Source organism: Bubalus bubalis, chromosome 18 (assembly GCF_019923935.1).
Source record: "Bubalus bubalis isolate 160015118507 breed Murrah chromosome 18, NDDB_SH_1, whole genome shotgun sequence".
Lineage (NCBI taxonomy): Eukaryota > Metazoa > Chordata > Mammalia > Artiodactyla > Bovidae > Bubalus > Bubalus bubalis.
In genome coordinates this window covers 62844313-62867860 of record NC_059174.1, presented here as the reverse complement: position 1 = coordinate 62867860, position 23548 = coordinate 62844313, and the positions used below count along the sequence as shown (strand labels likewise).

Here is a 23548-nt window from a genome sequence, read left to right as displayed (position 1 = left end):
TCAAGAAAATTAGAGATACCAAGGGGACATTTCATGCAAAGATGGGCTCAATAAAGGACAGAAATGGTATGGACCTAACAGAAGCAGAAGATATTAAGAAGAGGTGGCAAGAATATACAGAAGAACTGTACAAAAAAGATCTTCACGACCCAGATAATCACAATGGTGTGATCAATGACCTAGAGCCAGACATCCTGGAATGTGAAGTCAAGTGGGCCTTAGGAAGCATCACTATGAACAAAGCTAGTGGAGGTGATGGAATTCCAGTTGAGCTATTTCAAATCCTGAAAGATGATGCTGTGAAAGTGCTGCACTCAATATGCCAGCAAAGTTGGAAAACTCAGCAGTGGCCACAGGACTGGAAAAGGTCAGTTTTCATTCCAATCCCAAAGAAAGGCAATGCCAAAGAATGCTCAAACTACCTCACAATTCCACTCATCTCACATGCAATAAAGTAATGCTCCAAATTCTCCAAGCCAGGCTTCAGCAATACGCGAACCGTGAACTTCCAGATGTTCAGGCTGGCTTTAGAAAAGGCAGAGGAACCAGAGATCAAATTGCCAATATCCGCTGGATCATGGAAAAAGCAAGAGAGTTCCAGAAAAACATCTATTTCTGCTTTATTGACTATGCCAAAGCCTTTGACTGTGTGGATCACAATAAACTGTGGAAAATTCTGAAAGAGATGGGAATACCAGACCACCTACCTGCCTCTTGAGAAATGTGTATGCAGGTCAAGAAGCAACAGTTAGAACTGGACATGGAACAACAGACTGGTTCCAAATAGGAAAAGGAGTACGTCAAGGCTGGATATTGTCCCCCTGCTTATTTAACTTATATGCAGAGTACATCATGAGAAATGCTGGACTGGAAGAAGCACAAGCTGGAATCAAGATTGCCAGGAGAAATATCAATAACCTCAGATATGCAGGTGACACCACCCTTAAGGCAGAAAGTGAACAAGAACTCAAAAGCCTCTTGATGAAAGTGTAAGTGGAGAGTGAAAAAGTTGGCTTAAAGCTCAACATTCAGAAAACAAAGATTATTACATCCAGTCCCATCACTTCATAGGAAATAGAAGGGGAAACAGTGGAAACAGTGTCAGACTTTATTTTTCCGGGCTCCAAAATCACTGCAGATGGTGACTGCAGCCATGAAATTAAAAGACGCTTACTCCTTAGAAGGAAAGTCATGACCAACTAGATAGCATATTCAAAAGCAGAGACATTACTTTGCCAACAAAGGTCGGTCTAGTCAAGGCTATGGTTTTTCCTGTGGTCATGTATGGATGTGAGAGCTGGACAGTGAAGAAGGCTGAGTACTGAAGAATTGATGCTTTTGAACTGTGGTGTTGGAGAAGACTCTTGAGAGTCCCTTGGACTGCAAGGAGATCCAACCAGTCCATTCTGAAGGAGATCAGCCCTGGTATTTCTTTGGAGGGAATGATGCTAAAGCTGAAACTCCAGTACTTTGGCCACCTCATTCGAAGAGTTGACTCATTGGAAAAGACTCTTATGCTGGGAGGGATTGGGGGCAGGAGGAGAAGGGGACGACAGAGGATGAGATGGCTGGATGGCATCACTGACTCGATGGACATGAGTCTGGGTGAACTCCAGGAGTTGGTGATGGACAGGGAGGCCTGGCGTGCTGTGATTCACGGGGTCACAAAGAGTCAGACACGATTGAGCGACTGAACTGAACTGAACTGAGTCTGGGTCTCCTAGTCCATACCCCTAATCTGCCCGACCCCCTGGTAACCATTAGTTATTTTTCTATATCAAGGACTCTGTTTCTGTTTTTCATATACATCCCTTTGTATTATTTTCCAGATTCAGTATGACCAATGCTATCATGAAGCGTTTATCTTCCTCTGAGTTATTTCAGTAAGCGTAATACTCTCTAGGTCCATGAATGCTGTTGCAAATGGCAGAGTTCCCTTCTTTTTTATGGCTGAGTAATATTCCATTGTATGTATATGTGGGTATACACACACACACACACACACACCACATTTTCTCTATTCATTTCTTGCTGGACAGTTGGGTTGCTGACATATCTTGGCCATTGTAAATTGCCTATATGAATATTGGAATGTTTGTATCTTTTCAAATTCATTTTATTGAAACATATATCCAGCAGTGGATTTTCTGGACCATATGATAATTCTGCCTTTACTTTTTAAGGAACCTCCATATGGTGGGAAAAAATTTTTTAAGCTGACTGTTCCCATGTCCTTGGTTTCCCTCTGTCTGATGCCCTAAGGCCTCCAGGGGTCCGAGTCACCCCGTTCCCTACTCACGCGACTTCCTGCATCTGTCCTGACCCTGGTGTCGGAGGAAGAGGAAGAGGAGGACGAGGAGCAGCAGGATGAAGGTCACCGAGACCCCAATGAGGACACTCAGGTACCACGTGAGGCCTGGGGCACCAGAGACGCCTGAGTGAGCCAGGGGTGCCGTTTAACTGGGCACCTGCAGTATGAGGACTCATGCTGGGGTCTGTGTGTCCATCTCCAGCCCATCCCACCCATTTGCAGACGAGGAGACTGAGGCCCAGGGAGATCCAGCCTGGAGCAGGCAGAGCCGGGACTGGAACCAGGGCCATGAGCGTCCTGAGCTCCTCTTGTGCTGGCCCCCAGGAGGACACCAGCTTTCTGCTCTGGGGGCTCCTCACCTGCAGGGGGCTGTCCGAGGGTCTCACCTGGAGCTGAGGGTCCTCCCTTGTCCCCTCCCCTCCCCCACCTCAGCGGGTAGGGGCAGGATGCGTGGAGGGGCTTCTGGGTTCTCCCCTCCCTTCCCACATGCTGCAGTGGAGGGCACAGATCCCCACAGTCACCTCTTTGGGGGCTCCCTGTGCTCCTTGCCCGATGTGGGGTCATACCCAGGTCAGAACAGAGGAAATCTAAGATCTGGGGCACGGGTCTCTCCATTAACACTGGGAGAAGCTGAGGCCCGCACCGGGGTGTGGTGACGGTGAGGGAGTCCACATCAGTGTCTCCAGAGGCGCCTGAACGGGCAGCATAACTCAGCCCTGCTCCTCCGCAGAACCGCCACCACGTCCCCAAGAGCCTGCTCCCCTCTCTGCAGTTTCTGACTCCACTGTGGGGTGGAGCTGATGGAAAAACTGATTCCTGGAGGCCCCTGGGGGTCAAGAGGGGGTGGGGACGGGGCCGCTTTCCACCTCCGCAGCCCTGCTAGCCCCAGCCTGGACCCCGACCCCTGGCCCTTCACCCGGCAGCTCAGAGCCCCTGCAGCCTGTGTTTCCCGTTGATGACCTGAGGGGGTATTAGATCTTCCGGCTCCCACACCGCCCTGGGCTGGGCTGTCTCCCCTGAGCACAGAGCCCCGAGACGCCATAGGTTCGGATCTGGGTCTGTGGCTGGGAGAATGGGATCTTGGGAGGTTGAGCCCAGGAAGGGGTGCCCTGGGCTGACCCGGGGTCCCCACCTCACTCCCCTCCGCCCTGCACGGCCCTGTGGGCTCTCCAAGACCCTCGCACTGCCCACCTGCCCCTCCGGGACCCCAGTGCGGGATAAAGGGGCGGGGCGCGGGCTCCGAGGCCCCGCCCCCAGGGGGCCCCTCCTCCACCACCGCCTGGCGCTTTCAGGGCAGAGCCACGAGCTGCTGAGTTGACGGACAGACTGGGCCTCACCTGAGACCACGAGCACCAGGGGCTCACTGGGCTGTGACAGCAGGTAGGGGTCTGTGCTGAGTGAGCGGTAGCACCTGTAGGTGCCCCCGTGGGCTGAGGTCACAGGGCTCAAGGAGAACTCGGCCTGGTACCGCCCGTCTTGGTCCTGGGAGCGCAGACGCAGAGGACGATGGGCTCCCCCCTCCTTGGACAGAAGGAAAGTGTCCGTCCTGTCTCCTGACTGACACAGCAGAGTCACATTCTGCCCCGGGGCCACCGAGGGGCCCGGCCGCACCGAGAGGGAGGGTCTGTCTCTGAGCCGTCCTGCAGAGAGGAAGGGGGTGCGGGCGTCCGGCCTGGTTCTGAGCGAGACTCCGCGGGCCTCTCTGGCCCCTCAGCGCTGTCTCTTTTCTCCGAGTCTCTCCCCTCCCCCCACCCCGTCTCTGTCCCTTACTGGGACCCCTCTCCCTGGTCCCAGCATCACCCCTGGGGCTCCCCGGTGGGGCCTGTGCAGAGTCAGGTCCCCTACTGACCCGCTGGCTCCTCTCCTGCCACCAGCAGCTCCAGGGGCTCACTGGGGGCCGACCACTCGGAGGAGAGGCCGTGTCCACCGTAGCATCTGTACCCACGCCCGTGGACGGTGCCCACCGGGCCCAGGGGAAGTCGGCCTGAGTGTCCCTCACGTGTCACCACCAGCTCCAGGGATCGCTGCGCTCTGACCAGCCAGTGGGGGCGCTGTAGTAGCACCGAGAGCTCCCTGCGTGGTCCTGCCCCATGCAGTGGATGGAGAACCTGGCCTTGTCCCCAGGACCCGGGGGTTTCTGTCTGTCCCAGAGAACCAGGCCTCCCTCTTTATCCAGACGGAACTCCTGGGCCTCCAGGGTCCCCCCGCACCAGATGGTCACGGGGCTCCCCCAGGGGACCACAGAGCCCGGCTCAACCCAGATGGTGGGTTTGGGGGGGGGTCCCTGGAAGGAAATCAGAGGCGGGCTCACCGGGCGTCTCCCCCAGGCCCCGGCTCTCAGCCCAGACCTCCCAGACTCCCCCTCCATGAGCCCCGAGCTGCCCTCCCCCTTCCCACGGCCTGGGGGTGACCTCGTCCCCATGAGAGGAGGGAGCCGGGCCCTGGGAGAGACTCACCGGCCTGCACCTGGGTCCTCAGGCCCACACTCAGCCCTGGAAGAGAGTGCCCTGTGAGAGGTGTGCCCTCAGCTCTGAGCATCGCCTCTCCTCCCCGGGAGCCTTCTGGGCCCTGGGGTCCCCTGAGGGAGCAGGCTGGCTGGGGGGTCCCTCCAGACCACGGCTCCCCCTGCCCCTCCCATCTCACTGAGGCAGAGCAGGAGGGGCAGCGTGGGGGCCATGGCATCTCCTCCCTGCGGTCCAGGCTGTGAGGATGGAGAAGACCTGGATGTCCTCTGGACAGACAGACCACAGGGTGTGTCCTCTCTGAGGCTGGGGCTTCACGTCATATCAGCAACGCCACAGGAAGGGGAACTATCTCTTCATGAGAACCTAGCTCTCATTCCTGTGACAGTCCCACTGTGTTCCTGAGACGCTCATTTCAGGTGTGGGCAAGCAGGGCATGTCCTTCCCTCCGAGAGCCTCACCTCGGGGTCTGCTTCCTCCTATGCCCGTACAACAGAAGGTCTCCGGCGGTCCTCTCCGTGGACGGGGTCACCTGGCCCTGTAAATGCTTCGGGGAGGATGCCAGCCCCTTCTGCCCTGCAGGGCTTAGATCCCCAGAGACAGAGGTCAACAGCTCCCTGGGGCTCAGTGGAGTCCATGTGGCTGAGAGCCCAGAGGCGCCACTCAGGGAATATGGAAGGAAACTGACTCCTCCCCTGCCCTGGAGTGTAGGTTTCCCCCATCACAGCCCCCTTCAGGGGCGTTTCTCTTTATCGCATCACCGTCCAGCCCACCTTCCTGGGAACAAGCCCCTGGGTGCTTCCTGCCTCCTCAGGGCACCAGGGTCCTTGGGCACAGTCTCCTCCCGGTCTTGTCATCACCTGCAAGCTTTCAGTCAGTTCAGTTCAGTCACTCAGTCGTGTCCGACTCTTTGCGACCCCATGAATCGCAGCACGCCAGGCCTCCCTGTCCATCACCAACTCCCGGAGTTCACTCAAACTCACGTCCATAGAGTTGGTGATGCCATCCAGCCATCTCATCCTGTGTTCTCCCCTTCACCTCCTGCCCCCAATCCCTCCCAGCATAAGAGTCTTTTCCAATGAGTCAACTCTTCGCATGAGGTGGCCAAAGTACTGGAGTTTCAGCTTTAGCATCATTCCCTCCAAAGAAATCCCAGGGCTAATCTCCTTCAGAGTGGACTGGTTGGATCTCCTTGCAGTCCAAGGGACTCTCAAGAGTCTTCTCCAACACCACACTTCAAAAGCATCAATTATTCAGCACTCAGCTTTCTTCACAGTCCAACTCTCACATTCATACATGACCACAGGAAAAATCATACCCTTGACTAGATGGACATTTGTTGGTAAAGTAATGTGTCTGCTGTTGAATATGCTATCTAGGTTGGTCATGACTTTCCTTCCAAGGAGTAAGCGTCTTTTAATTTCATGGCTGCAATCACCATCTGCAGTGATTTTTGAGCCCAAAAATATAGTCTGACACTGTTTCCGTTGTTTCCCCATCTATTTCCCATGAAGTGATGGGACCAGATGCCATGATCTTCGTTTTCTGAATGTTGAGCTTTAAGCCAACTTTTCCACTCTCCTCTTTCACTTTCATCAAGAGGCTTTTTAGTTCTCTTCACTTTCTGCCATAAGGGTGGTGTCATCTGCATATCTGAGGTTATCGATATTTCTCCCGGGAATCTTGATTCCAGCTTGTGCTTCTTCCAGCCCAGTGTTTCTCATGATGTACTCTGCAAGCTTTAGGGGGTATGGGTTGGGGTCAGGGCTCTCACTCTGTTGGAGAACAGATGCTCCTGTAAATATGTGCCTGCTGCTCATGTACCTGGGGCGGCTTTGTCCTTTCTCTGCGCCTGAGGTTCCTCCTCTGCCTGTTGTCCCGGCCCCAGCCCTCAGAGGGGCTGCTGGCTCTTGCTGCCGTCATCATGGTCAATTTCCAGATGAGGTGATGGCAGGAGAGGATGGATGTGAAGGGCTGCGGGCTGAGACTGCACCAAAGTGGGTGAGTGTGGTGCCCACCCAGGGCCTCCTCTGCTCCTAATGCTGAGACGTGCTTGGAGAGTGTTTCTGAAACACGGAGCAACATGTCTGTGCAGAAAGAAAGTTCCCCAAACAGAGGGGAACCACAGCAAAGCACGGGAGGTAGGCGGTGTGGCCCCGGCAGCCGGAGTGTTCTCAGGGTCAGAGGCAGAGGTTTCCACCTGTGTGCACACAGAGAGGCACCCATCCTCACAGGCAGGGAGGGCCAGGGCTCCGGATGGAGGCTGGTACCCGGAGCCCCCCTCCCGCAGTGTCTGGTGGGCACTGGGAGCCCTCCGCTCATAGCCTCAGGCCTGCGGTCAGCACCATGCAGCCTCCCTCGCCTGGCAGGAAACACACTTGGCCCCACGCTATCAGCCATGGCGTCCACGTGTGGGAGGCTGTGGGGCCCCCATGCCCCATCCTGAGGGCACAGCTCTGAGCAGGGGCAGAGTCTGTGGCCGTGGACTCCGGGGCATGGTGTGGCTGCAGAGGGCCCCCCGTCAGACTGCCTCCCAGGCCACTCCCGGGAGAAACCTTCTATGAGAGATGGTGAGTGTGAGGGGTGGACCTCGGCCTGACCCCCAGTGAGGACAGTGCTGTGGAGAGCAGCCTGCTGAGAAGTGGGGTGTCCGAGTCAAGGAAAGAGAGGCAATAGGAAAAGGTGAAGCTTATTTTAAATACACTGTTGTTCAGTCACTAAGCCGTGTCTGAGTCTTTGCAACCCCCATGGACTGCAGGATGCCAGGCTCCCCGGTCCATCACTGTTTCCCAGAGCTTGCTCAAACTGATGTCCATTAAGATGGTCATGCCGTCCAACCTCTCATTCTCTTTTGCCCCCTAATTCTTCTGTTCCCGATGTTTCCCAGCATCAGGGTCTTTTCCAATGACTTGCCTGTTCACATTAGGTGACCAAAGTATTGGAGTCTCAGCTTCAGCATCAGTCCTTCCAATGAATATTCAGGGTTGATTTCCTTTAAGATTGACTGGTTTGAACTCCTTGCAGTCCAAGGGACTCTCAAGAGTCTTTTCCAGCACCACAGTTCAAAGGCATCAGTTCTTCAGTGCTCAGCTTTCTCTGTAGTCCAACTTTAATATTCATACCTGACTACTGGAAAAACTGTAACTTTGACTAGACGGACATTTGTCAGCAAAGTAATCTCTCTGCTTTTTAACACGCTGTTTAGGTTTGTCATAGCTTTTCTTCCAAGGAGCAAGCATCTTAATTTCATGGCTGTAGTCACTGTCCACAGTGATTTTGGAGCCCAAGAAAATAAAGTCTGTCACTGCTTCCATTGTTTCCTCATCTATTTGCCATGAAGTGATGGGACCAGATGCCATGATGTTAGTTTTTTGAATGTTTAGGTTAAACCAGCTTTTCTACTGTCCCCTTTCACCTTTATCAAGATGCTCTTTAATTCCTCTTTGCTTTTTGCCATTAGGGCAATGTTATCTGGATATCTGAGGTTACTAATATTTCTCCCAGCAATGTTGAATCCACGTTGTGCTTCATCCAGCCCAGCATTTATCCTGATGTACTCTGCATACAAGTTAAATAAGCGAGGTGACTATATACAGCCTTGACGTACTCCTTTCCCAATTTTGAACCAGTCAGTTGTTCCATGTCCGGTTCTAACTGTTGCTTCTTGTCTTGCATACAGGTTTCTCAGGAGGCAGGTCAGATGGTCTGGTATTCCCATCTCTTTAAGAATTTTCTACAGTTTGTTGTGATCCACACAGCCAAAGGCTTTTGTGTAGTCAATGAAGCAGAAGTAGATGTTTTTCTGGAATTCCTTTGCTTTTTTTATGATCGAACAGATGTTGGCAATTTGATGTCTGGTTTCTCTGCCTTTTTCTAAATCCACCCTGTACATCTGAAGGTTCTCGGTTCAGGTACAGCTGAAGCCTAGACTGAAGGATTTTGAGCATTACCTTGCTAGCATGTGAAATGAGACCAATTGTATGGTAGTTTGAGCATTCTTTTGTATTGCCCTGCATTGAGATTGGAATGAAAACTGACCTTTTTCAGTTATCATGAGAATGGCAAGCTTATTGGGATCAGACTACATCTTACAAAAAGGTGATGCCAGGAGATATTGGAGAAGCACCTTCACGGAATTCATTAGGAACAATTTTATACTGAGTCAAAAAATTATTTGTAAAGGAGAAACGTGAAAGGGTCATTAGAGGGAGAAGTCTCTGAATCCTGAAATTCGGGCACCACTTCTGACCTGTGGGCAGAGTCTCAGCCACTAAGCCCACCAGGTCATGCTGCTTCTTCCTCAGCGAGAAGGAGTGCTGTGGGAGGATGGGTCCCTTAACCTTCACCTGTATTTTCCTCTCCTTGTCGCTGAGTCACACCCTTCTTTAAAAAAATAAAATGTTTTCAAGTAGCTTGATAGAGAATGAGGGTGAAAGATGGCATTGCCAGAGGAGCCAGGGCTTAGCTATTGACTGTTTTCACACTGAAACGAATACTAACTGATGTCATGGAGCAAGTGAGATGCAAGAGTGAGGAAAACAGGGCCAAAACGTGAGCTTTGGAAGATTACACTGGCTCACACAAACGCGGCCACAGATGCATGACGTGTAGGTACACAGGTGTGCACGCACGCACGCCCATACATGAGTGCTCAGAGTTCAGGTGGAGTATATTTAGGACCTTGTTTTCTTCAGTGGAGGAGGAGAATGCACATTTGTTCAGAAATAAAAGTGTCCGTACATATATTAAACATGAGAGTAACTGGCTTAAATTAGAAATGGAATCACTTACAACATGTTTGTTCTACTTAAATGAAGGAAAACTTTTCAGCTTTCTTGAGGTGTAACTGACAAGACTTGTATATTTCAAATGCAGAGCCTGATGTTCTGATACACGCTTACCCTGTGAAACAGCACGATCATGCTAATTAGCGTGTCCATCAGCTCCTGTAGTTCACCTTGGTTTGCGGATCTGGTGGGGACACTTCCGGGCTACCCTCTGAGCATTGAGTCTACAGTAGAGTATGGTCAGTGCTAGTCGCATCGCTGCACATCAGGTCTCCAGAACTTTCTCGTCTGCATCCCTGAAACTTTGACCCCATGACCAGCCCCTCCCCATTTCCACCCCCCCTCCCTTTCCCAGCCTCTGACAACTACCCGTCTGGTTCTGAGTCTATTAGATCCCACAGGTCAGTGAGCTCCTGCTCACTGTGTTTGCTGTCTGTCTTGCTTTACTCGGCATAATGTCCTCCAGGTTCATCGATGATGTCTCAAAAGGAAGGATTTCCAACGTGTTAAAGGCTGAAAAATACTCCATTGTGTTTGTGTGTCTCATTTTTCTTTTATTCCTTTATCTATTGACAGACCCTGAAATTGTTTCCATATCTTGGCCATTGTGAACAATGCTTCAGTGAACACAAAGGGCAGATACGCCTGTGAGGTCCTGGCTTCCTCACCTTTGGATACATACCCCGGAGTGGAATTGCTGGATCATATGGTAGGTAGTTCTGTTTTTAGTTTTTGAGGAAAATCCATAGTTTTCCATGGTAGCTGCACCGATTTGCCTTACCAACGACCATGCACAAGGTTCTCTTCTCTCTGCATTTTGGCAGCACTTGTTGTCTTTTTCCTAGGAGTCAAGTGTCTGTAACACGTGCAGTGACATCTCACTGGCTCTGGCGTGTGCTCCCCTGACGACTGGTGGATGCTGAGCACCTTTCCATGTCTGTTTGGTCATTCAGACATCGTCTTTTGAGAGATACCTGTTCAGGTCCTGTGCCCATTTAAAAACCGGGTTGGTGTTACTTTGGGTTGAGTTGTGTGAGCTCCTTGTATATTTGAGAAGTAGCTCCTTATCAGATGTGTTTTTGCACACGTCTCCCGTTGCACCCATTGCCTTTCCTGTGACTGTTTCCTTTGCTGGGTGGGTTTTATTTACCGGACTCCCCCTGACCTGGTTCTGTCTTTGCTGCCTGTGCTTTTGGTGTCATATCCAAAGAAACCTTGTCCACACCCATGTCCCGACGCTCCCCCTGTGTTTCTTCTTGTTCGTTCATGGTTCCAGGCCCTGTGTTTAAGTCTCTGCTGCGTTTTGAGATGATTTCACATATAGTGTGAGCTGAGGGTCCCGCTTCATTCTCCTACCTGCTGTCATCTGGCTCTTTCAGCACTGTTTATTGAAGGGACTCTCCTCTCCCCTTCTGTGTTCTGGGCACCTTGTGGAAGGTCAGTTCACTGAACCTCTTTAAGACAATTGTTTTCACTAATTAGGAACTCCTACATCTGCATTTCTGGACGACTGTCTCTTGCCCTGGGTGGAGTCACAGTGCCCCAGTTCTCGAGCCCCAGAACTACTTTGTAGAATCATAGCTGCTTTTTTGTTAAACAGAGGCAAGACCTGCCTGGGAAGGGAAATGCGATTTATCCACATTCAATATAGCAACGCACGGTACTCTTTCTGAAACCTCGTGGTTCAAACTCCCAGTCCAGGGCTTTCTGCTGAATTCATCACCTTGAAGTCTGCAGTGCTATGATGTGGCAGAGATGTGGGAATGAGCAGTTTAGGTGGGAGGTTCATTTAACCAGTGAAGTGTGAGACTCTCACTGAGGGGTCCTTAAGAGCCTCGCTGGACCAGCTGGGCTCATCGTCTCTCCTGGACGCAGCTGGCTTTTTCTGAGGGCCGACGAGGCACCGATTCAGCGGGAAGTCCTGGGGGTGTCTCCTGAACAGGGTCTTGCCGCGAGGACAGACTCTGCTATGTCTCTCATGTGCCCTCTAGTGGCCATGGGCAGGATGGCTCTAAACTGGAAGAAAAGTGCCTTTCAAGGTACGAGAGATGAAGCTAGTGGTAAAGAAGCCGCCTGCCAAGGCAGGAAACCAGAGAGTTGCGCGTTCAGTCCCTGGGTGGGGAAGATGCCCTGGATGACGGCATGACAACCCACTCCAGTATTCTTGCCTGGAGAATCTCATGGACAGAGGAGCCTGGCAGGCTACAGCCCATGGGTTTGCAAACAGTCGGACATGACTGAAGCACACACATGTCCCAGTGGTGTCGGAGGGTTCTCTTTTCTCCACACCCTCTCCAGCATTTATTACCTGTGTTTGTTGATATCCATTCCAACTGGTGTGTGGTGGTAACTCATTGCAGGTTTGGTCTGCATTTTTCTAAATATTGACAGTGTTGAGCATCTTCTCATGTGCCCGTTGGCCATCTGTATATCTTTGGGGAAATGTCTGTTCAGTTCTGCCTATTTTTGATGGGTTGTTTGTTTCTTTGATTTTGAGTCATATGAGCAATTCATATATTTTGGTCATATCATTTGCAAATGTTTCTACCTTTCCATATGTAGTCTTTTCTAGTTGAAGGTTTCCTTTGTTGTGCTAAAGTTTATAGGTTTGATGAGGTCCCATTTGTTAATTTTTGCTTTTATTTATTTTGCCTTGGGAGGCTGATCTATGAAAATATTGATACAATGTATATCAAAGAGTACTTGGCCCATTTCTCTTCCAGTAGTTTTATGATGTTATGTCTAACATTTAGGTCTTCAAACCATTTTGAGTTTATTTTTTATATAGTGTGGGAGAATGTTCTAGTTTCATTGATTTACATGTAACTGTCCAGTGAACCCTCCCACCTCTTTGACCTGGAAATGAGAGGCCGCCTTCACTCTGCCCTGCATACTGTGGGGCTGATTCCCTTGGTGCCCTTGATTCTCAAGCTCCGGGAATCAGCACCACGGACAGAGGCAAGGAGCCACCCTCACTCTGCCCTGCACACTGTGGAGCTGATTCCCTTGGTGCCCTTGATTCTCAAGCTCTGGGAATCAGCACCACGGACAGAGGTGAGGAGGCCACCTTCACTCAGCCTACACACTGTGGGGCTGATTCCCTTGGTGCCCTTGACACTCAGGCTCCCGGGAATCAGCACCACGGACAGAGACCACCGTCACTCTGCCCTACACACTGTGGGACTGGTTCCCTTGGTGTCCTTGACTCTCAGGCTCCGGGAATCAGCACCACGGACAGAGGCGGGGAGGCCGCCTCCTCTTCTCTCCCTGCCCAGCTGGGTGGCTTTCCCTTCACGCAATTTTTCTCACTATGAGCAGCCAGTATGGACCAGTGAGCTCAGTTATACTTGGGACCTGAAGCCCCCTCCCTTCATCCCCACCCCACCCTAGACCCTGTGGGAAGCAACCTGTAAAGGTTTAGTGGGGAAGGGGGAGCAGGAGGTCGCCCAGGGCAAGAAAACTCTGTCTCCTCTAGGCTAGGAGGACTCGGTTACTCAGCGGACGTGGAGCTCGCGCATGTGGGTGGGGTCTGCAGGCCCCAGCTGCTCCCTGGAACAAGAACAGAAGGAGGGTGTGGGGGTGTGTCTGGGTCTTCATGCTGCTTTTAGCTCCATGTCTTCCCTCAAAGCCCAGAGCGTTCCCTTCTTAAGTCCCCTCTCTGCACACCTAGCACTGCCTGGACCCTGGGGAGGGAGTATGTGGAGCAGAGGGAGAGGGGCCCCCTTGTATTATCCATCCCTCCGTGAGGTGGGGTCACCTCTGGCTGACATCCCCGTGTCTCCCTTCTTCCCGGGCAGCTCTGGACAGGGCTGAGCTGTGGGTCTGACTTCTTAGTGGGAATGGGCAAGTGTCTCCTCACCTGAGAGCAGGAGCTCCAGGGAGTTGCTGGGGAGGGACAGCATGTGTGTGTGTGGGGGGGGGGGGGTGGTATTCTGTGAGCTGTAGCACCTATAGGTCCCACTGTGGGCTGAGGTCACAGCACTCAGGGTGAAGTTGGCCTGAATGGGTGGAGCCGTGTCCTGCAGACGAAGGTGCTGGGGAGCAGCGAGCGACCCCTCCTTGGACAGATGGAAGGTGTCTGACCGGACCTCAGAGCGACACTGCAGGGTCACATTCTCTCCCCGGGGCACTGAGGCCCCCGGGCGGGCAGAGAGGGAGGGTTTCCTGTGCATTCCTGGGTGAGAGGGCGAAGGTGATGAGCAGAGAACCCCTCCCCATACCCCGGACCCTGAGCAGGGGGCTTCCCTGTGAGCCCTCCCAGCTCCTCTCAGCCTGTCTGTGTGTGTTTCCTTAATCTCCGTGTCTCTCACTCCTGTTTTCACATTCCCCCCCAGACCCCTGCCCCACCTGGGCCTCTGCTCCAGCACCCTCTCCCCGGACCCGTCACTACAAGGGCCGACCCTGGTCCAGCGCCCTGAGCAGACAGTCGGGACCTGGGCCAGGACAGGGGCTCCTCACCCGTGATCAGGATGTCCAAGGGGGCACTGGGGGCCGACCACATGTAGAAGAGGTTATGTCCACTGTAGTATCTGTACCGGCCGCCATGGGCGTGGCTCATCCAGCCCAGGGGGAGGTCGGGGCTCTGCTGCCCTTCTAGACAGAGGGGAGGGGTGAGCCCCTCTTCCTTGGTCAGAGCAAATCTGCTAAGGCCGGTCTGAACGACACTGGAGGGTCAGGTTGTCTCCGGGGAACACAACTGAGCTGGGCTGGGCGACAGCAAGGGTTTCCTGTACATTCCTGTGGGCGAGGGGCTGTGTTAAAGGGGGACCGCCACCCTAGTGACCCCAGGTGTGGGCTGGGAGGGCAGGGGCCCCCTAAGCACACACTCTGCTCCTCTGCCCGTGAGGAGGCTCCCATGGTGGGGGGGACCTGGAGGGACCCGCCCCGCCCTCTTACCTGTCACCACCAGGAGCAGGGGGTCACTCAGTGCTGACCAGCTGTACCTGCTCTGATATGCACACTGATACTGCCCGGCATCACTTGAGCTCAAGGATTCAAAGGGCAACCTGGCCTTGTTCCTGGAACCCTGAGGGCCCTTAGCCTCCCAGTATACAGAGCTCCTCTCTTTATGCAGACGGTAGACATCAGCCAGCAGAGACCCCTGACACCAGATGGTCACGGGGCTCCCCTGGGCGACCATGGTGCCTGGGTCAGCCCGGATGGAGGGTTTGGGGAGAACCTCTGGAAAGGAATCAGAGCTGAGGAGTCAGGGCGCCTTCTCCCCCAGGTTTCCCAGCTGCCACCCAGGCCCCTCCCAGATGGGCCACCAGTGGCCCCGACCCGCTGTGCTCCCCAGTGACCAGGGGTGGTGGGTGGAAGCAGGAGGTCTGGGGGCTCACCTGGTTGTCCCTGGTCCCCTGGGCCCCAGCACAGCCCTGAAGAGAGTTCCCTGTGAGTGCCCGCCCCACCACATGTCCTGGACGCTCCAGGTCTGCTCTGCGCCCTGAGGTCTGGGGTCAGATCCGGGCTGAGGACATTCCCCTCTCCCCCAAGAAAGTCTGTCCCCACTGAGCCTCCTGCATCCTGGGGTCTCTGTCTCTGTGCTTTGGACAGAATATCATTTGAAAACAGTGAATGGTGTTTTTTTAATCCACTCATCAGCAATGGACATCTGGATTGTTGTCCTTTTTTGTCTCCTGTGGCTACCTCAGTGAACATACCTGCATAAATGTTTGAGTATCTGTTGGCGGCTTTCTGTTTTTTAATTGTGGTGGGAGCGCTTAACAGGGGGTCTGCTTTCTGTGCCGCCTGGTGCACAGCACGGTGTAGCCAGCCACAGGTCAGCACTCCGTGCCTCAGCATGTCTCCAGAGCCTATTCATCTTGCAGAACTGAAACTACACCACAAAATGGGCCTTCTAGGCAAAATGCTAATTCCGGTTTGCTTTTCCAGGAACTGCCGACTTGCTTTGCACAGTGGTGGAGCCATTTCCCATTCTCACCCGCAATGTCACAGCTTCAGGTTTCTCCACTGCCTCATCACCAGTTGTTAATTTCTCAAATCATGGTCTATCTCCTTGAGTTCCAACGGTATCTCATCGTGGTTTAACTTTCATTTCCCTAATGACAGATGTTCTAAACATCCTTTCCTGTGCTAGCCATCCACCTGTATATCTTCTCTGTAGAAATATCTATTTAAGCCTTTGACTGTTTTAAAAATATTGGGTCACTTCTTGTTATTGAGTTAAAGATATTCTTCATGTATCAGGATACTATACTCTGACTAGACGATGTGCTAATATTTTTTTCAAATTTTGTTGGCTGTCTTTTATACTCTGGAGAGTGTTTTTGAGGTACCACCAGGGTAAATTTTGGTGAAATTCATCTTTTTTTTTTTCTTTTCTTTTCTTCTGGTCCTTTTCCTGTCATAGCAAAGAATCTATTGTCAAGTCAACAGATGAAGATTTACTTTCTGTTTTCTCTTAGAGAATTTTAGCTGTCACATGGATCCACTCTGAGCTGATCTTTTTATGTGGCGTGTGTCACATTGATCTTCGTTCTGCGGGTGGATATCCGAATTTCCCAGCTCCGTTTGTCTCAGAGAATGTCCTCTCCCCCTTGAGTCGTCTTGACCCTGTCAGAACCTCCCCCCCCCCCCCCCGGTCGTCTGTTTGTGTGTGAGCTTCCATTTTACCCCTGAGGACAGAAGCAGAGAGCGGGGGAGGGCTCGGGGCCCCTGCCCTGTCCGCACCACCTCCTGAGGCCCTTCCCGGTGCCCGAACTTGCTGCCCACCTGCAGGGACCGGGGCAGCTGTCCTGTCTGGGGGTCTCAGGGCGCCTGCTGCCACCGGAGCTCAGAGCGTCCCTCCTTCCCCCGCCCCGAGTCGTCACCCGCTCAGTGCTCGGCACACGAGGCTGCACACCCGGGATGGTGATGCAGAGAGATCCTCTGATCAAGAGGCCCCGGGCTTCCTCCTCTCCACACGCAAGTTCTCTCACGGAGGGGAGACTCGTGTCAGGCCCGTTATTTCAGGGCCTGTCATCAGAGCTCTCCTTCTGCCGGGGCCTTTCCATTCGCCCGATGACAGCACCAAGGCTCAGGGTCACTGGGTCTGTTCTTCAGGCTCAGATCTCCAGAAATTTCCATCTGGGAATGGAAGCCCGGCAAACCTGACCCCAGAGCCTGACTCCCCTGTGCGCGGCTGCCGGCCTTGGTTAGAGAGCCTGGGGTTGAGATGACATCCGACCATGCCGGTGGGCGTGAGGGTCCTGCCAACTCCTCAGGGCGGCACTGGGTAGGTCTGAGCTGGGAACCGTGTGGCAGAGCAGGCAGGTTCCTGGAGTCAGACACGTCAGTGGTTTAGACCGTTGCCCTAATCCCGTGTGTTTTAGGTAAATTCCCGCATGAACCTGGGAGCACCCTCACAAAAGAGACGCCCCAACCTCGTAGTTTCGTGGTGAAGTGCGTGGTGTGCGTGGTGTGCTTGCGGCACCCACGTGGGCGGGGCCCCAGGAGGCCCCCCGGAAGTCCTGGCGGCACCGCGGTGTGCACCCGCCGGCTGCCCACTGCTGCGTGCAGAGCCGCTCGTGGGCGGGGCTCTGCGATCAGACAGACTTCCACCTGGCTTTAATGCTCTCCGGTTACCGTCTTGACATGTGAACGTGGGGCCCTGCATTCTCGATTTTCACTGTTCCCCTAAATTATGTAGCTGATCCCGGCTCTACAGCTGCGCTTTTGTATTTGATCGGCTCATTCTAGTTCGTCGCTGCGAGGACCTGGGCACAGGAACTCCAGAGGAGAGGGACGCCCTTCCCTCCATGAGCATTCTCCTCCACCCACTGCCCTCACTGAGGACCAGATAGAGCCCAGGCTTCCTGATTTGGTTCACTCTGGAACCAAACATTCTGTGACCCCACCCTACCGCGCATAGGGTTGAACCCTTCACGTCCATAGTGGCGACCTCCAGCCAGATTGAGATTCTTGATTTTTATGTTCAGAAACTGACATGGACCCCATTCAAATTCTGCACCTCATGTCGTCCGGTGGTAGAGTGTGTGTCTGAGGCCCTGTTTCCCCCTGGTCAACGGCTCATCGTCTGGCTGGACTCATGATGCCGATCGGGCAGCTGAGGTCATGGTGTGTGGAAACACGCTGAGAGTGTGTGGAGAGTTTGCCGTGACTGATGGACGGCTACTTTGCTGTGAATCAGCCCCTAGGCAGGGGTTGGCCTTCCCCAGCCTGCTTCAGCCCCGCCCCACTCAGAGGTGAGAAGCTAGGGAGGGTGATGGAGCAAAGGGACGGCTCACCAGTAAGGAGCCACAGACAGGAGTCAGTACCTGTGGGTCAGGAGGGACAGGACCGCATTCCAGCAGCCCCTGAGCTTCCCTCTGACAGTGCCCCCGCCCCCTCCTCCGTGTGTGAGGACCAGGAGGTCACGTGGGAGCTTTCCATCCTCTAGTTGTCAGTTCAGCTCAGTCGTGTCCGACTCTGTGACCCCATGGACGGCAGCATGCCAGGCCTCCCTGTCCATCACCAGCTCCCAGAGTTTACTCAAACTCACGTCCATTGGGTCGGTGATGCCATCCAACAATCTCATCCTCTGACGTCCCCTTCTCCTCCCGCCTTCAGTCTTTCCCAGCATCTGGGTCTTTTCCAATGAGTCAGCTCTTCCCATCAGGTGGCCAAAGGATTGGAGTTTCAGCTTCAGCATTAGTCCTTCCAAAGACTATTCAGGACTGCTGTCCTTTAGGATGGACTGGTTGGATCTCTTTGCGGTCCCAGGGACTCTCAAGAGTCTTCTCCAACAGCACCATTTAAAAACATCATTCTTTGGCGCTCAGCTTTCTTTATAGTCCAACTCTCACATTCAAACGTGGCTACTGGAAAAACCATAGCTTTGACTAGACGGACCTTTGTTGGCAAAGTAATGTCTCTGCTTTTTAATATGCTGTTCTAGGTTGGTCATAACTTTTCTTCCAAGGAGTGTCTTTTAATTTCACGGCTGCAGTCACCATCTACAATTATTTTGGACACCCCCCCCCCGGCCCCCAAATAAAGTCTGTCACTGTTTCCACTGTTTCCCCATCTATTTGCCATGAAGTGATGGGGCCGGATGCCATGATCTTAGTTTTCTGAATGTTGAGCTTTAAGCCAACTTTTTCACTGTCCTCTTTCACTTTCAAGAAGCTCTTTCGTTCTTCTTCGCTTTCTGCCATAAGGTGGTGCCATCTGCATATCTGAGGTGATTGATATTTCTCCCGGCTGTCTTGATTCCAGCTTGTTCTTCATCCAGCACATCTTCCTCTAGTCCTAAGAATCCACAAAGTTCTTCCTCCCAAGTAACACGTGCGTCTCCTTGTGAATTGGATGCAGCGGGATACATGACACACATACACAGTGTTTCTTCACTTTTTCGCTATCATGCTTGAAAATTGGTCTGTATTACTGTAGTAGTTGAACTTGGTGACTGTCTGTCATTTAAAACTCCACCGCAGGGCGGGTCGGAGCTCGTTGGTGGCTGTGCCTGTGAGCTGAGGGCATTGCGGTCCGGGTGGGTCGCACGCGGGGGGGGGGGGGGGGGGGGGGGGCGGGGCGGGGCGGTGCTGTGCCAGGCGCGCGGGGCGGGGCGGTGCGGGACGGAGCGCGGCGGTGCGGAGCGGGGCGGTTCCAGGCGGGGCGCATGGCTGCCGGGAGGGGCTGAGCCCCACCGAGCCGGTCTATCTCTCCGCGCCTCACGCAGCCTGAGCCATCGGCTCCGCAAGGGCGAGCGCGGGTGCCTGGTCAAGTGGGGCGACGGGCCCCCCAGACGCAACGGCTGGGCGCCAAGGAAGACACCCCGACCCGAGCCCGCCTCGGCTTTCCAGAAGAGGAACCCGAGGGGCAGGTGAAAGGCCGGAAGCGCGGCCAGCGCCCTGGGGCAGGCTGGGGACGCGCACGGGTATGTCCACCTGTAGGCGGCGCTCCAGGCTCAGGAACCCGGCGCCCCCTCCAGTCCAAAGCCTCTCTTTCCTCTCCGTCCTCTCCGGCCTCCCGGTCCTCCTAGTCCTCAGAAGGAGAGGATGAGCCGACTTAGACGCCCGGGGGCCCCGGCCTGGAGACTCACCCGGTGCCTCAGAGGCCGCCCGGATCCTGGTAGGCAACCCCAAACTGAAGCATCCCATCCCGAAGAAGCGGGCCGCAGCCCTTGGCCCCGGCGCTGAAGTCGGCCCGGAGGCTCACGAGCCGGCCAGGGTGCCGAAGACGTCCGAAGGGACCTGGGGGCGCCGGGCGGCCAGCTGCTCCATCCCTGCAGGCAAGAGAGACCATGTCCACGCCGCACACCCCGGGCAGGAGGGCCTACCGACCTCGGGAGAAGCTGGGAAGACGGCGGGGAGAAGAGAAGCTCCGCCTGGGGCCCTGCCCGGCGCCGGCAGGGCCTCTCCGGGTCCGTCCAGACCAGCCGGGACTAGGGGCCCACCCGCGGCCTCACGGAGCGGTCTTCGTCCCCGACGTCACAGCCAGCCTGCTCACGGTCCCCGTGAGGGAGTCCCCTGCCGCCCTGGGCTTCTTCAACCTGAGGTGTTTCTGACAGCGCCTGGGCGCCGGGCTCCCCGGCCCTTCTCTGGCCTGTGGCTCTGCTCTGATACGGGGGCTGGCGTCCCAAACTCTCCAGGGGCCGGTGGCCTCCATCACGGGCAGGCTTGGGGGGAACCCGCCGGTACCTGGCCCTGCCTGTGACTTCAGCAGGGGGGCCACAGTGACGCCCTGCTGCCTGGCCCCGCCCTGGTTCCTGCCGCTGGGCCTTCACTCTGCTGCGCATTCGTCTCAGGCAGTCTGGGTGGCCTGGGGCTCAGCGAAATGTTCCCCAAGAGCGTCCTGTATTTCTCAAGCCCTACCGTGTTCGCTATTTGAACTGCCTCCGGGGTCTGTGAAGACCGCGGTGGTCAGCTTGCCTCCCAGTCTCCCCTGGGCAGGGGTGTTAGAGCAGGGGGCTTCTCCAGGTCGGCTGGACTGCCCAGTGGCTGGAAGAGAAGGGGTAATTAAGGCTGGGGAGAGGCAAGGCCTGGGGGCCGCTCCAGAGAGGGCTCTGCTCGGTGTGTGGAAGCGGACAGGGGAACGGGAAGGGGCTATGCTGGTGAGAACTGCCCCTCAGAGCATTGCATGAGCAAGGGTGGCACTGTTCCCCGTCCTGGCCCTGCCCCGCCTCCTGACCGCTGAGGGCTGAGGCCTTCACGCAGAGGACTGGGTGGCAGTCGGGCTCAGGAACCCTGGCGAGTGGTCGTGGGGGCCGTCTCACCCTGATTCGGGTCAACAGCTGCAGTCCCTAGGTGATGACCCCTAGTGCACCCGGGGTGGGGGGCGTCCCGGAACTGTTCCACCTGAACCTCCTGAATCTGGGGGACAGGAGGGGAGGGTGTCCTTCCACTGCCATCCTTTCTGCCCGCCTCTGCAAGGACTGCCTTAGTCCTAATGGTGGCTTCGCAAACTGCCCCAGACACCCGGGGTGGTGGGCGGTTGCTGGAAGGAGGTCTCCCCGCCGGACCTCCGCCCGGGGTGCAGTGCTTCTGCAGTCCTCACGCCCTCCCCTGACAGTCCCCCCACCCCTGGGCTCCAGGTGCTCTCTGCCAGCTGAGAGGCTGTATCCGTGTACCGCCTGGGAAGTGGGCCAGGTCTGAGTGTCCAGCTGGCAGAGGGCTCTCAGAAAGGCCAGCGCTGCCAGCCCGACCGCCTCCTGCAGAAGGCTGAGTCCCAGGGCTGTGCCGGCCATTCAGACCAGCCACAGAATCTCCGCTGCTGACTTGGGACTGAGAGGAACCTCGGTAGTGGGTCACTGGTCTTCGATGCCGAGAAGTGGGAGTGCAGGATCATGGTGGGCTGTGGTTTCTGGGGCTGGGCCCGCCGGAACTCCGGTCCCCTCTGTCTCTCAGCCTCCAGGCCGAACAGGAAGAGATGGTGTGTGTAGCCAAGGCAATTTCAGCAGCGTGCCTTTGGGGACAGGTGCACCCCCAGGACCTGGTTGAGGGGCATCCACCTGCAGCTTCTGGCTCTTGTAGGTGGTGGCCGTGCTGGCTGCAGCAGGAATGGGCGCCCCTTCCCCGGGCAGACCCGAGGGCCGGAAGGTGGGCAGTGAAGTGGAGTACGTGCCCTCCAGGGTCCCAGCAGGAGATGCAGAGAGGCCAGCACACCATGCCCTGTCCTGTCCTCTGATGGCCCTGCGTGTGACCACAGGGGCTCCCCTGGGCTGCCTCGCCACCACAGTGGGGAGCACCAAGTCTTGCCGCCAGGGAGGCCATGGAGCCCAGCCGGAGCTGTCCCTTCCCGGCCCTCAGGGCGCCCCTGCTCCGGGCTCATGATGGCCCTGCCGCCAGGGCGCCAGACCCAGCTATGTGAGCCCTGGAGTCTGAATCTGCGCACACCTCACTCCAGCCACTCTGGTGTTGCATGTTTTTCTTGGTGCTTCTGACGCCAGGTGGTTTGTGTGTAAAAGTGTGTGTGTGTGCGCGTGCATGCACGTGTGCAGGTGTGACCACCTTTGGGGAGGAGTTGGACAGATGCGCAGAGCTGGCCGTCATGTTTCCTGAGAAGCAGAAGTAGTGCTTGCCTATTTGCTGCTGTGTGTGGCTAGGCGCTGCTCACACATCTGGCAGCGTTTCCTTTTGTGAACCGCATCACAGTGCGGATTGAGTTGGGATTTCAATCCTGTTTTGTTTTTCGGTTTGCTTTTGTAATGGATGGGAGGAAGTGGCCAGTCAGGACCCATAGGAGACGTGGGTTCAGTCCGTGAGTCAGGAAGATGCCCTGGAGGAGGAAATGGCAACCTAACCCAGCATTTTTGCCTGGGAAATCCCATGGACAGAGGAGCCTGGTGAGCTACAATCCATGGGGTCGCAAGAGTCGGACATCAGTGAGCACACAAGTTCACACATACATATATTCATATATGTATGTGTATGTGTGTGTATAAGGGATTTGATTTAGGTCATACCTGAATGGTCTAGTGGTTTTCCCTACTTTCTTCAATTTAAGTCTGAATTTGGTAATAAGGAGTTCATGATCTGAGCCACAGTCAGCTCCCGGTCTTGTTTTTGTTGACTGTATAGAGCTTCTCCATCTTTGGCTGCAAAGAACATAATCAATATGATTTCGGTGTTGACCATCTGGTGATGTCCATGTGTAGAGTCTTCTCTTGTGTTGTTGGAAGAGGGTGTTTGCTATGACCAGTGCATTTTCTTGGAAAAACTCTATTAGTCTTTGCCCTGCTTCATTCCGTATTCCAAGGCCAAATTTGCCTGTTACTCCAGGTGTTTCTTGACTTCCTACTTTTGCATTCCAGTCCCCTATAATGAAAAGGACATCTTTTTTGGGTGTTAGTTCTAAAAGGTCTTGTAGGTCTTCATAGAACCATTCAACTTCAGCTTCTTCAGCATTACTGGTTGGGGCATAGACTTGGATTACTGTGATATTGAATGGTTTGCCTTGGAAATGAACAGAGATCATTCTGTCGTTTTCGAGATTGCATCCAAGTACTGCATTTCAGACTCTTTTGTTGACCATGAAGGCTACTCCATTTCTTCTGAGGGATTCCTGCCCACAGTCATAGATATAATGGTCATCTGAGTTAAATTCACCCATTCCAGTCCATTTTAGTTTGCTGATTCCTAGAATGTCGACATTCACTCTTGCCATCTCCTGTTTGACCACTTCCAATTTGCCTTGATTCATGGACCTGACATTCCAGGTTCCTATGCAATATTGCTCTTCACAGCATCGGACTTTGCTTCTATCACCAGTCACATCCACAGCTGGGTATTATTTTTGCTTTGGCTCCATCCCTTCATTCTTTCTGGAGTTATTTCTCCACTGATCTCCAGTAGCATATTGGGCACCTACTGACCTGAGGAGTTCCTCTTTCAGTATCCTATCATTTTGCCTTTTCATACTGTTCATGGGGTTCTCAAGGCAAGAATCCTGAAGTGGTTTGCCATTCCCTTCTCCAGTGGACCACATTCTGTCAGATCTCTCCACCATGACCCGCCCATCTTGGGTTGCCCCATAGGGCATGGCTTAGT

The 23548-nt window shown here is 54.3% G+C and overlaps 1 protein-coding gene across 1 annotated transcript; it reads right to left on the bottom strand.

Annotated features, from left to right (window-relative positions):
* Positions 1-2276: 2276 nt before the first annotated feature.
* On the bottom strand, positions 2277-14083 carry LOC123465087 (leukocyte immunoglobulin-like receptor subfamily A member 3). The gene is made up of 11 exons (XM_045163236.1): positions 14019-14083; positions 13420-13734; positions 13055-13109; positions 9675-9744; positions 9023-9089; positions 5235-5349; positions 4768-4777; positions 4420-4595; positions 4161-4342; positions 3649-3951; positions 2277-2416 (listed from the first exon to the last, which is right to left on the bottom strand). Exons 1-11 carry the CDS (start codon positions 14059-14061, stop codon positions 2292-2294), a joined length of 1461 nt encoding a protein of 486 aa, XP_045019171.1. The 5' UTR covers positions 14062-14083; the 3' UTR covers positions 2277-2291.
* Positions 14084-23548: the final 9465 nt, after the last annotated feature.